Source organism: Pituophis catenifer, unplaced genomic scaffold (genome assembly GCF_029215685.1).
Source record: "Pituophis catenifer annectens isolate HBS135680 unplaced genomic scaffold, rPitCat1.0.hap2 SCAF_13, whole genome shotgun sequence".
Lineage (NCBI taxonomy): Eukaryota > Metazoa > Chordata > Lepidosauria > Squamata > Colubridae > Pituophis > Pituophis catenifer.
The window spans coordinates 15,575,692-15,588,794 of record NW_027256893.1 but is presented as its reverse complement, the minus strand read 5'-3'; the positions used below and the strand labels follow the sequence as shown (position 1 = coordinate 15,588,794).

Sequence of the window (13,103 nt, the reverse complement as noted above, 5' to 3'; positions counted from 1 at the left end):
ATCTATTATCTAATCTATCTATCTATCTATCATCTATCTATCTATTATCTAATCTATCTATCTATCTATCATCTATCTATCTATCTATCTATTATCTAATCTATCTATCTATCTATCTATCATCTATCTATCATCTATCTCTATCTATCTATCTATCTATCTATCTATCTATTATCTAATCTATCTATCTATCTATCATCTATCTATCTATTATCTAATCTATCTATCTATCTATCATCTATCTATCTATCTATCTATTATCTAATCTATCTATCTATCTATCTATCTATCTATCATCTATCTATCATCTATCTCTATCTATCTATCTATCTATCTATCTATCTATCTATCTATCTATTATCTAATCTATCTATCTATCTATCATCTATCTATCTATCATCTATCTCTATCTATCTATCTATCTATCTATCTATCTATCTATTATCTAATCTATCTATCTATCTATCATCTATCTATCTATTATCTAATCTATCTATCTATCTATCATCTATCTATCTATCTATCTATTATCTAATCTATCTATCTATCTATCTATCTATCATCTATCTATCATCTATCTCTATCTATCTATCTATCTATCTATCTATCTATCTATTATCTAATCTATCTATCTATCTATCATCTATCTATCTATTATCTAATCTATCTATCTATCTATCATCTATCTATCTATCTATCTATTATCTAATCTATCTATCTATCTATCTATCATCTATCTAAGCTCCCTTCAGTTCCTTAAGGAACAGTGTCATTTCCTTTATCTTAACACTCCCCCAAACCCACAGGCCAAGGAGAGCATTGAACAGCTGGTATATCTGTGCCAAACTGACAAGGAAGCCGTGCGGGACGCAGCCAAACAGAGCCTCCTTATGTGTGGTAAGTGCGCTTCCCCTTGCTCTCTTTCCAGACAGCCGTAACCTTCTCCTACCCTAGGAGAAGGGCTTGTTGCTGGTGGGACGGAGGGTGTGGGGTCTCGGTACACAAAGAACTAGTTCAGTTGACTCTATACTCTATGGCTTTGCAGTGCTTCTGTAGGAAAGCCCTGTCCTTCCTAAATCTCCAGTCCTTCTCTTGATCTCTGCTGGTACCACAGCCGAGGTTGGCCTCCCACGATATCAGCACTACTTGCTTAAGGAAAAAATGATCAGCTGTGGTGGTGCCGTGCCTAGAATGCAGTATTGCAGGCTAAATTCTGCTGACTGCCAGCAGTTCGATTCTGACGGGCTCAAGGTGGGCTCAGCCTGTTTCCATCTGAAAACGATCTTTTCAGCCACGGTGGCGCGGTGGTGAGCGTGCAGTACTGCAGGCTACTTCTGCTGACTGCCGGCTGCCTGCAATTTGGCGGTTCAAATCTTCAGCAGGCTCAAGGTTGACTCAGCCTTCCATCCTCGTGAGGTCTGTAAAATGAGGACCCAGATTGTCGGGGGGGGGGGAAATAGGCTGACTCTGTAAACCGCTTAGAGGGGGCTGTAAAAGCACTGTGAAGCAGTATATGAGTCTTAAGTCAGAGGTCTTCAAACTTGGCAGCTTTAAGACTTGTGGACTTCAACTCCCAGAATTCTCCAGCCAGCTATGCTGGCTGGAGAATTCTGGGAGTTGAAGTCCACAAGTCTTAAAGCCGCCAAGTTTGGGGACCCCTGATCTAAGTGCTAGTGCTATTCTGGGAAGAGAATAAAGGCACTTATGTAGTCCTTGCTGTTTATTATCCTTTGATAGATGGCACTGAAAGAACCCTCTGATGGGCTCAGTAGACTTCTGGGTCACGACAGCAGCTGCACAGGTTGGGATCTCATAGCCAGTCGGTTAGCCACCCTTCCCTGCCCGTTGCATGTCTAACCGGTGTCTCTTGTCCTGGGTCTCATCGGACCTGATGTGGTTGGGTTTACGTCTTCCCTGTGGCCCCCGAGTTGCAGGCATCTTCCAGCTGTGCTTGTGTCCTGGCTGTGCACGTCTCTGTCTTCGTTGCATATGGAATGGCACGCTGGTTGAGGGACTCCTCTTTAGTCCCAGATTAAAGGTTCACACACAAGATGCTACGACGGACTAAAATGAGATTGGATAACCGTGTGTGTCTCGTGTGAATCTAATAACTGTCTTGAGTAGAAGTGAACCACGCTCTCCCGTTCACCCTAAATGTGGTTTAGTTGTGCAGGTGTTGCATGCGGTACGAACCCAGTAAATTGTATTGTGTTAATTTGGGCTTAAGAGTTAGCATGTGGTCTGAAGCGAGTGATTATTTGTCCACCTGGCACTGCATTGCCCATGCTATGCAACCTTGGCTTGCCGTGACTTTTGATTGGATCCCACACACTGAGAAGAAGGCTCATGTTAAACAGGATTCAAGATTTCAAACAACACTTTTCCTTCAGCCCAATAACACTAACCAATTTCAGTTCACTGCACGGTATCAAAGGAGATCATAAATAAAGTTACAGTAGAATCCCAATGGGATGCGGTGGCTCAGTGGCTAAGACGCTGAGCTTGTCGATCAAAAGGTCGGCAGTTCAGCGGTTCGAATCCCTAGCGCCGCATAACGGAGTGAGCTCCCGTGACTTGTCCCAGCTTCTGCCAACCTAGCAGTTCGAAAGCACGTAAAAAAAAATGCAAGTAGAAAAATAGAGACCACCTTTGGTGGGAAGGGAACAGCGTTCCGTGCGCCTTTGGCGTTGAGTCATGCCGGCTGCATGACCACGGAGACGTCTTCGGACAGCGCTGGCTCTTTGGCTTTGAAACGGAGATGAGCACCACCCCCTAGAGTCGGGAACGACTAGCACATATGTGCGAGAGGAACCTTTACCTTTACCTTTAGAATCCCAAGATTATTTCAGAAACATTGAGTGACCCAAAGAAATAAGCAATGCTTGAATGCTCGGATGTCCAGAACTCACTTCCACCTTCACCTGATCTTTTTAATCAGAGAAGTCAGATGTTGAATCCAATTCTTCTGAAGGCAAATCACACCCAACTTCTCTGTATTGTCCCTTGATTTTTAAGGAAAGCACTTTTTTTTTTTTTTTTTTGCAGTCCTTTCAACTCAGGGTATTTTGCGTTTCTAAGAAACTTTAAGAAAAGTTCGGCAGAGTAAAAGTTCTGCACGGGAGCCTCATTTATTGAGGAGTGGGAGAGCAAGAGGAAAATAGATTGGCTCCTTCCTTCAAATTGCATTGCTCCCAATCCTGATACCCAAAGAAGCTAGTTTAAACCCTGGCCAAGAAGAAGCTCGGAAACAATGGGGTGGAAATTCCCCATGCTTGTCAATGCTAGGAATACTTATCAAGGAGACCATATTTAATTAAAGTAAATTTGGATTAATTTTTTTTTTTCATGACCTTGCCCAGCTCTTTTAGGGTGTGGTGCCACTCAAAAGCCAAATCCGATCCTTGGCTTGAGAAGTGCAACACACTAATATCCTGTAAAATCTACCTACTGTTTTATTCATCTGCAAATTCTCTAAAGTTGTCTGCCGACAGCCGGAAGAGGTTTATGACATTTAATTCCTTTCAAAATATGGAATGGAGCTACACCCAAATTCTACAGAATTCGGAAAAATAAGCAAGATAATTTAATTTCCCCTCGGCCAATTATTAGTCTCCCCCAATCTAGTGCAAACCTTCAAATTATCAAGAGTTCCTAGGAATTCTGAGAATCGCTGCTCACGTGTCTCGGAAGACATCGGAGTATTGGGTGATTGTGCTAAACATTCCTTATCTCTGAAGAACAAACATGGATCTGGTACTTTAAGGGCCACCCAAGGATGTGTTTGTACAAATTGAACAAAATGCTTGATCAAAGCATTTAAATGAGAGGTGTAATTTCCAAATCCACATGCTATACATCAGGAGTCTCCAACTTTGGCAACTTTAAGCCTGGAGGACTTCAACTCCCAGAATTCCCCAGCCAGCAAAGCTTTTGAAGCAAAGCTGGCTGGGGAATTCTGGGAGTTGAAGTCCTCCAGGCTTAAAAGTTGCCAAGGTTGGAGACCCCTGCTATACACGATTCTGTTGCAATGTCTACCCAGCCATTTTCTGTGCTCTCAAATGTAAGTTTTCCGCTTAGCATGCCGAGATGTCCCTTGCTGTGAAGTTTACGCACCAAGTTATCAAGATTGTCAGCCTAATGATGTATGTCTCCCAACCATCCTTCCCGTATTTACATGCATGTGGCTCAAAGAAACATCAGCATGGAACAAATGATAAATAGATCTAGCCCTAGCTGAAACGTAAGCGAGAGAGGGCAGAAATAGTGAAACACGTGCTCAGTTGAAGGTCTTCACGCATCACATTATATCATATGTTTGGCGGGGGCCCTCTCAAACAAAATTCTGTGTTCACATACAAGATGTAAGAAGTATATTAGAGACTTAGCACAGAATAAGACAGTCGGCAACAAAACCAAAAATGCTTAAGAATTGAGCGCATACCGTGTTTCCCCGAAAATAAGACCCTTATATTTTTTTGAACCCTGAAATAAGCACTTGGCCTTATTGCCATGCGCTCAAAAGCCTGATTGGGCTTATTATCAGGGGATGTCTTATTTTGGGGAAAAACAAGGTACTTACGACAAACACTTCCTTAAAAGAGGGAGTTTGACGGTCAACGTTTATATTGTGAATGATTATTATATTTGGATCATGGACCACGGTCAAAATTCAAGAGGCAATTAGACCACTATATTGAATAAACAATGTTCCTGAAAAGCTGCCACCATTTTGACTGCAAGTGAGCAGCCAGAAAAGGAAACACCCAAGAAAGTACGAGATTTTTTTTTTAAAAAAAAAACCCAGGTCAGATTTTTGTACAGGGCCTAGATCAGGGGTGTCCAACTCAAGGGGTGCTTAGATCTGGCCCACGGGGCCACCCTGGAAACAGCAGACGACCGGCCCACGGTGCCTCTGCGGTCCTTCCAAGCTCAGTTTTCACTGGCAGAGGGTTGCAGGAAACCATTGCGGCCAGAAACGGAGCTTGGGAGGGCCGCACGCTGCTCTCGCAAGCTCTGTTTTCACTGGCAGAAGATTGCAGGAGGCCGTCGCAGCCGGAAACGGAGCTCTGGGGCCCGTTTTCGCTGGCAGAGCACTCAGGCCACAGGTGCCCCCGACACAAGTGACGTTGAGCTGGCCACACCTACCCTGACCATGCACCCCCCACCCCACCCCACACCCGACGGTCAAACACAACCCTGATGCGGCCCTCAGTGAAATCGAGTTTGACACCCCGGCCTATGCCGTGGTCAGTGCCTGCAGTCTAGCATTGGCAGACTTGTGTCCAAAGTTGAGGCAGAAATTATCCTGATGGGCACCTGATTTCTCTGTGTGTGTTTTCAGGGGACGATGGCAAGTCAGCTCATCGAAGGCTAGAAGAATCCCTGGACAATTTGCCACGGATCTTTGCCCCGGGCAGCATGGCCAGTACTGCATTCTGAAGGATGCAGCATCGATCCGCCTGCTGTTCCTTTGTTGGACACGGACCTTGCATGCCGCCAAACTTCAGCGGAGTCCTTCGAACCGAAGTCAAATCGGCCTCTGGCAGAGTGGGCAGCTCTGTCACTTGTGGGGCCATGTCCACAGCAGTATTAGTACCGCTGGCCTGCTGCCTTATGTGGAGAAATGCTCATTGGCTCCAGCAGCAACACGGCCAGGAGATCCCTTCTACGGTTTTCTTCCTCCTACAGAAGCCTACTGAATCCGGAGGATGGTATTGAACTGGGCATGTTATCATTATAGTCACGACCGAAACACATCCCTTTCTATTTGGATCTGCTGGAGAAAACTAGCAATGGTAGGGAAAGTCATCGGTTTGAGATACACTGGAGACGAGTGCATGAGATTACGTTGAAGATGCACCTTGAAAGTCCTGCTTAATGTTTAACCTGTTCTGTTCTCCACTGTTCTCTCCACCCTGCGGGGACTGTGAATCTTGCAGGAAATTGGGGCCAGCTAGATCCTCTGTTAGGGCTTTGGATAAATTGCAGAATTTTCTCCTCTGGATTTGCAAGGTGGAGAGGGAAAAAAAAAAAAAAACGACAGGAAGGGAGTCCTTTATTCCCAGCGAGGGAAGGGAAACCAATGTCTTTATAATGACGATGCTATGGAAGATGGAAACGTAACGGGCGAAAGTTGCCTCTTCTTATGCTATTTTAATATTTTTTATGTACATGTGTGCGTGGGTGAGTGTGTGTGCTTGCGTGCGTGTTGGGGTGGGGAGGGAGGCAGCAGCCAAATGGAAGCAAAAAGTCGTTTTCTACAAAGTATCTATAAATTTATCTGTACATCTACATAGCTATAAATATATATATATATAATGTAATTATCAAGAGGTTTGGCTAATTTTGACTTTAAGCCTGAAATAAACAGAAGTTTGAGCAAACGAGTTGAAAGTGTGTAATTTTGTGGTCTTTTTGTTTTGTTTGCTTTTTTGGGGGTGGGGCAGCTTTCCTCAGAAGCTGTAGGAAATGCAAATGAATTAGGTCAGCAAAAACATAATAAGTTTTATTTTATCATCTATTAAACAAAGAAGACATTTAAGTTTGTTTGTTTTTTCTTTTGCCCTCACAAGGCAGATGGGCAATTTTGAGGACTGAACACACAAGTCAGCATATCTATTTTTCAGGGCTGAAAAACTATACAATATTCATTTCTAGTTTTCCTTTAAAACATTCAAAATAGTTTTTTTAAAAAAAGATATTGAAACAATGTGGGCAAAAAAAAAACCCACAACTCACGCTTACAAAAAGATTTCACTGATTCCCTAAAAGACGACTTCTCAGGAGCCGCTACAGGTAGTCGTCGACTTAACAATGAAGCCCAAAATTTCTGTTAGTGAGACATTTGTTAAGTGAGTTTTGCCTCGTTTTACGACTTTTCTTGCCACAGTTGTTAAGTGAATCACGGCAGTTCTTAAGCGAGTAACATGGTTGTTAAGTGAATCTGGCTTCCCCATTGACTTTGCTTGTCAGAAGGTCGCAAAAGGGGATCACATGACCCCGGGCCATTTCAACCGTCATAAATATGAGTCAGTTGCCAAGTGGCTGGTTTTGGATCACGTGACCATGGGGAATGCTGCAATGGTCGCAAGTGTGAAACATGGTCATAAGTCGCTTTTTTTCCAGTGCCGTTGTAACTTCAAACGGTCACTAAACAAAGAGTCGTAACTTGAGGACTACCTGCATTCTAGATCTGAAAGAAAAGAAAATCCTAAAGGAAAATGATTCCTCCGGCTGAGAATTCTTGAGCATTGTCTGCGATCTTTGCCACTGTCACGAAGAAAAATTAAGATCACTTCAGATTGCCCAAGAACATTTGCTCCTGTTCTGTTCTGTCCTCAGAAGCCCGTTGGATTTAGACAGCTAATACATTCAATTAAATATATAAATGACAATGCCTGAACGGAAAACGTTGGGAACAGAATGTTAAGAAGGAACTAACCAGTGTGTTTCAAAAGGCTATAAATCAGGAGTGTCAAACTCAAGGCCCGCAGGCCGAATCTGGGCCGCGGGATGCTTAGATCTGGCCCGTGGGGCTGCCCTGAAAACAGTGAAGGACCGGCCCACGGTGCCTCTGCCAGCAAAAACTGAGCCTGGGCCCTGTTTTTGGCTGCGACAGCCTCCTGCAGCCCTCTGCCAATGAAAATGGAGCTGAGGGGGGCACACGTGGCTCCCCGGGCCCCATTTTTGTTGGCAAAGGGCTGTAGGGAGGCCATCGTGGATAAAAATGGGGTCTGAGGGAACACATGCGCCCACCGGGGCCCGTTTTTGCTGGCAGAGGGGTGATAGGAAAGGGGAAAGAGGAAAGACAAAAAGAAGGAAAGATGAGAACAAGGAAGGAAAAAGAAGGAAAGAGGGGAAGGAAGAAAGGAGAAGGAAAAAGAAAAGGGAGGGAGGGAGGATCCTCCCAGCCCCACACGGGCCACCAGATGCCCCCGACACAAGTGACGTCGATCTGGCCATGCTCATCCCGGCCTCCTGAGCTCAAACATAACCCTGATGCGGCCCTCAATGAAATCAAGTTTGACACCCCTGCTATAAATGGTACAAGAAATAAGTAAAATAATCTTTTATTTCTTAAAATGAGCATAGACCACCTCGATTGCATTCTGACCAGGGCAGAACAGGACAACTTGAGCGTGGTGAGGAAGCATCTGTAGAATACGCAGGGGACACTTGGGCAGGACCTGAGCACCAATTAAATAAACCATGGTTAAATTAACTGCATGCAAACATTAGTTATTCACCATTCCTTTAGTGACCGTTACAAGTTACAACAGTACTGGAAATGACTTATGACCGTTTTTCACACTTATGACCATTGAAACATCTCCATGGTCACATAGCCAAAATTCAGATGTTTGGCAACTGGCTCTTATTTATGACGGTTGCAGTACATGTAGTCCTCGACTTACAACAGTTCCTTTAGGGACCGTTTAAAGTTACAAAGGCACGTAAGTGACTTTTATTTTTCACATTTGACATTTGTCAACCGTTGCATCACATCCCCATGGTCACGTGATTTACGCTCGGGATGCTTCACAACCGACTCACATTTACGACGGTTGCAGTATCCCGGAGTCACGTGATCTCCTTTTGCGACCATCTGACAAGCAAAGTCAATAGGGAAGGCAGATTCACTTAACAACCGTGTTACTAATTTAAGAACTGCAGTGATTCACTTAACAGATGTGGGAAGGAAAGTCCTAAAATGGGACAAAAGTCACTTAACAAATTTCTCACTTAGCAACATAAATTTTGGGCCCAATTGTGGTTGTGAGCTGAGGACTCCCTTTAGGGTCCAAACATGTTTGGGGGGGAAAAAACACATAAGCATAACTCTGTCAAACCCATCGCTTTGAAGTCAGTGATCGATATTCTGTTAGCTGGGGTTTCCATCCAACAGTCCCAATTAGTGAGCACTGAGGGATTTATAATTTCACCCAAAATACTGGCTGCTGCAATTTCCGATAACAAATCACACAAAATAATGAACCTGAATACCCCTTGGTTGCAATAAGAAACAGATTTTTAACCGTGTAAAATGGATTTCCTTTTCCAACCTTGCTTAGGACATTTTGAGGTGCATTCTGCTGAAAGAAGTGAAACCCAGAAAAGGATAAATTCATTTCTAATTAAAGAAAACCAGAGGAATTGTAGTCCCAGCCTGTGGAAGGAATTGAGGAGATCCAAGTTAGTACACTATATGGTGGCAAAAAAAAACCCCACCCTCAAGTCTAGCAGCGCCTTTTCCAAATAGCATGGTTTTTTTTTTAAAAAAAATCTACATTTTGGAAAGTTTATGCCCTTTAATAAATTGTGAGAATTGTATTTGCACAACATTGGAAAAATGAAGACACGCCTACAGATGAAAGTATAATTAGAAAAACATTAGACTGCAGAGATGGATCGGTTAACGTTAATTATAAAGGATAAGGAAGAAGCAATACTTTTTAACATGGGATATGTTCTATCAATGGTTGGATAAAAGAGATGGAAACTAGATTAATAATACATATAAGAAAAGAATGCAAGAAATTGTATTATATACAAACATTAGTATTAATATTAGTTATTATTACTAATATTACCATTGCATATTATAAGTAAATGATGTAAGAATTTTATTATAAATCAGCAATTATTAGTGTTTTAATTATGGCTGTTATTAATATTACTCATCACCAGTTTATTAATACTTTGTATGAATAAATGGATCCAGACAATACACTTCATTAAGCAATTAAGTATTTTAAAGGAGGAAAAAAAAATGTATCAATAAACAATTTTTAAAAATTGTTTTTAGAAACGGTGCTACCAGATTCCAAATTTTTACACTAAACTGACAAAATGAAAAACAGAAAAAGGTAACAGCGACCACTTCTGTAATGTTGCCACAAGAAATCCACATGGATGTATTTATGAGTGTGTTCGCGAACCTTTTTAGCACCGAGTGCCGAAACGGGAGCGAGCACGCGCACACGAGTACGTGCCAGAAATCAGAAGAGCAGCTACATGTGTGTGCCGGGTTTCCGGCGCATACATGCGTGCCGGCCACCTGGTCTTCCGGTTTCTGGTGCGCATGCATGCGGAAAAACCAGCTGCCCAGTATACATGCTCGATTCCGGTTTCCAGGCAACTGCTCTTCCGGTTTCCAGCACTCCCACGCGTGTGAAGACGAGCTGGCCAGTGCGCTGGAACTCGGAAAAGCAACAGGCAATGGCTTGCGTGCCTAGAGAGATGGCTCTGTGTGCCACTTCCGTCACGCGTGCCATAGGTTCACCATCACGGATTATGATGTTCCCAAGAACTGACTTTGAGCTAGGGCATTTTTACCTTTTCAGGGGTTAAGAAATGCTAACAGCAGGCGCATGTGGTTGATGTATACTTCCTATATGATTGGAAGACTGGGTCTCTTTCAAATGAAATACGGATTTTCATTGGTGCAGATCAAGATAGGGGCCTTAGCCTCTTCCGATCTCCCATCACTTCCTGTTCTGAAAGCAGTACATTATTAATTCATATGGATTAATGAGGTATGTGCAATCTGCCCATTAAGGACATGCTGTACTGTCCTTGCAAATTTCAAGGAAAGTAATAACTCTCTTTTGAAGGCCTCCAACCAGTTGATCGTGTTTTTTTTTTTGTTTGTTTGTTTGTATTATGCCTCTGGCAAAATATGCATGACTCTGGATAGTCTTGCAACTTTTAGCCACAATGCGCATCTGCATCATGTCACGGTAGTCTGCAATTAAGACCCATTCTGGCACCGCTGAATCACCAAGGCTCTTCTCAGATTTTGCATTTATCTTTGAATATCTTCTTGAAAGATGAAGGTCGTTCCTTTCCAGCTGTGGGCAATCTCTTATCTTTGTCTGCCGAAGTTTGCAATGGTGCACATAGAGGTAGTCAACTTACAACAGTTCGTTTAGCAACGATTCAAAGTTACAAAGGCACTGAAAAAAGCGACCTGACCATTTTTAACACTTATCAACCGGTGCAGCTTCCCGATGATTGTGTGATCAGAATTCAGATGCAACTGACTCATACTTATGACCGTTGCAGCCTCCCAGGGTCATGTGATCCCCTTTTTTGCGACCTTCTGACAAGCAAAGTCAATGGGGAAGCCAGATTCACTTAACAACCAGGTTACTTATCAACTGCAGTGATTCACTTAACAACGGTGGCAAAAAAGGTGGTACAATGGGACAAAGCTCAATTAACAAATTCTCAACAGAAATGTTGGGCTCAATGTGTGGTCATAAGTCGAGGACTTCCTGCATTGTGTGTGTTTTATTCCATGCGCCTGTGGCTGCACTAAGTGTGGCGTAAGATAAAGTGGAGGTATAACAGAATAAGAGTTGGAAGGGGCCTTGGAGGTCTTCTAGTCCAACCCTCCCCCCCCCTACTCAAGAAGGAAACCCCTTATACCATACATACACAGATCCAGGCACACATTTAACAGGCATGCACACACACATATATGCAAACAGTTGTAAACATGCGTATTTATGTATGCATAGATGCTTCTTTATAGTTTATAATTTATTGTCAATGCACATGGTACAACGAAATTAAATGCCGTCTTCAGTGTACATTATAACTATAAAAATAAAAACACAACCATACATCCTTTACATTCTATGTAATTGCAATTGAAAGCCCGATATTGCACTATCCCGAAGAATTCAATATGGTTATTGCCCTGGGATAGAAGCTGTTTTTCAGCTTCTGTTTGTCCTTGTTTTTATTATCCTGTACCGTCTGCCAGATGGTAATAGTTCAAAAAAAAAGGATGCCTAGGATGAGATGGATCTTTAAGAATGTTTCTTAAAGGCAGCTGGAGCTATAAAGCTCTTCCAAGGAGGGGAGAGAGCAACCAATGATCCTCTGGGCAATGACGTTGACCCTCTGGAGCGCTGAATTATCTGCCACTGTGCAATTGGCAAACCATATATAGGTGCAGGAAGTTAAAATACTCTCTATGGCAGGGGTCTCCAACCTTGGCAACTTTATAAGATTCGTGGACTTCAACTCCCAGAATTCCTCAGCCAGCTTTGCTGAGTCAGCTTTGCTGGCTCCCAGAATTCCTCAGCCAGCTTTGCTGAGTCAGCAAAGCTGGCTGAGGAATTCTGCAAGTTGCAGTCCACGAGTCTTAAAGTTGCCAAGGTTGGAGACCCCCTGCTCTATGGGGCAGCGGTAGGTGGTCCCCTGCAGTTTTTCATTCATTCATTTATGCCAGGGGTGGGCAAATGCGGCTCTTTTACAGCCTGCGGACTTCAACTCCCAGAATTCCTGAGACAGCCAAGCTGTCTGTGGACTTCAACTCCCAGAATTCCTGAGACAGCCAAGCTGGCTCAGGAATTCTGGGAGTTGAAGTCCACAGGTTGTCAAAGAGCCACCTTTGCCCATCCCTGAATTTTATGCTAACCCACCGGCCCAACCCCTCTTCCTCTCTCCCTCTCTCTCTTTCTCAGCCCAACCCACCTCACAGGGTTGTTGTAGGGAAAATAAAAAAGAGTATGTTCCCCTCCTTATAAAAAATAAAAGCGGCCATAATAAACAAACAAACAGGAATAGGGCGGGCATCTCCCCTGCCCGCTTGGCAGCACCGCCTCCAGGGGGCGCCAGAGGGCGACGTGACCCATTCTGTGAAGAGGGAAAGCTCCCCCCCACCCTGCCGTTTGTTTCGCCTCGCCCCCTTCCCGCCCAAACCGCTCCGCCTCGACGGCACCCCGTCTGGAGAGGGGCGCGGTGCCCTTTTTTTTTTTTGCCCCGCAGCCCCGACCCACGACGGAAAGAGGCGGGCAGTCCCGTCAAGAACGCGACCCTCCCGTGTCACGTCCACCCTCTGAGGGGGAAGGTGGGGGCGCATGACGTCACGGCCCCTCCCCGCGCGTGCCCGAAGGCGGGCGGCCCGCCCGATCGTTCCCCCCCCCCCGTCGGCATTTAAAGTTTAGCGCCCAGCGTTTCCTCCCATGATGCCCCGCGCGGTCGCTTCTCCCGCTCCCTCCTCCCTTCGATCGGGTCCGGCAGGCCGCGGCTGCCGGGGCTCGCGCAGGCGCACGGGGCGCCCCGTCCGCCATTTTGTGTCCGAGGCGACT

At 44.3% G+C, this 13,103-nt stretch overlaps 1 protein-coding gene across 3 annotated transcripts in view; it reads left to right on the top strand.

The window, feature by feature from the left end:
* Window positions 1-6,386, top strand: part of RIPOR1 (RHO family interacting cell polarization regulator 1) — a 106,550-nt gene extending 100,164 nt beyond the window's left edge. For 2 of the 3 annotated variants that reach the window (XM_070953236.1, XM_070953235.1), the window contains exons 21-22: window positions 807-897; window positions 5,342-6,386. In XM_070953236.1, the coding sequence (XP_070809337.1) occupies window positions 807-897; window positions 5,342-5,439 (189 nt within the window). In that variant the 3' untranslated portion in view covers window positions 5,440-6,386. Of the gene's footprint in view, window positions 1-806; window positions 898-1,737; window positions 1,802-5,341 lie in introns of all 3 variants that reach the window. The other variant, XM_070953237.1, reaches the window with a different exon arrangement.
* The last annotated feature ends 6,717 nt before the right edge of the window (window positions 6,387-13,103 follow it).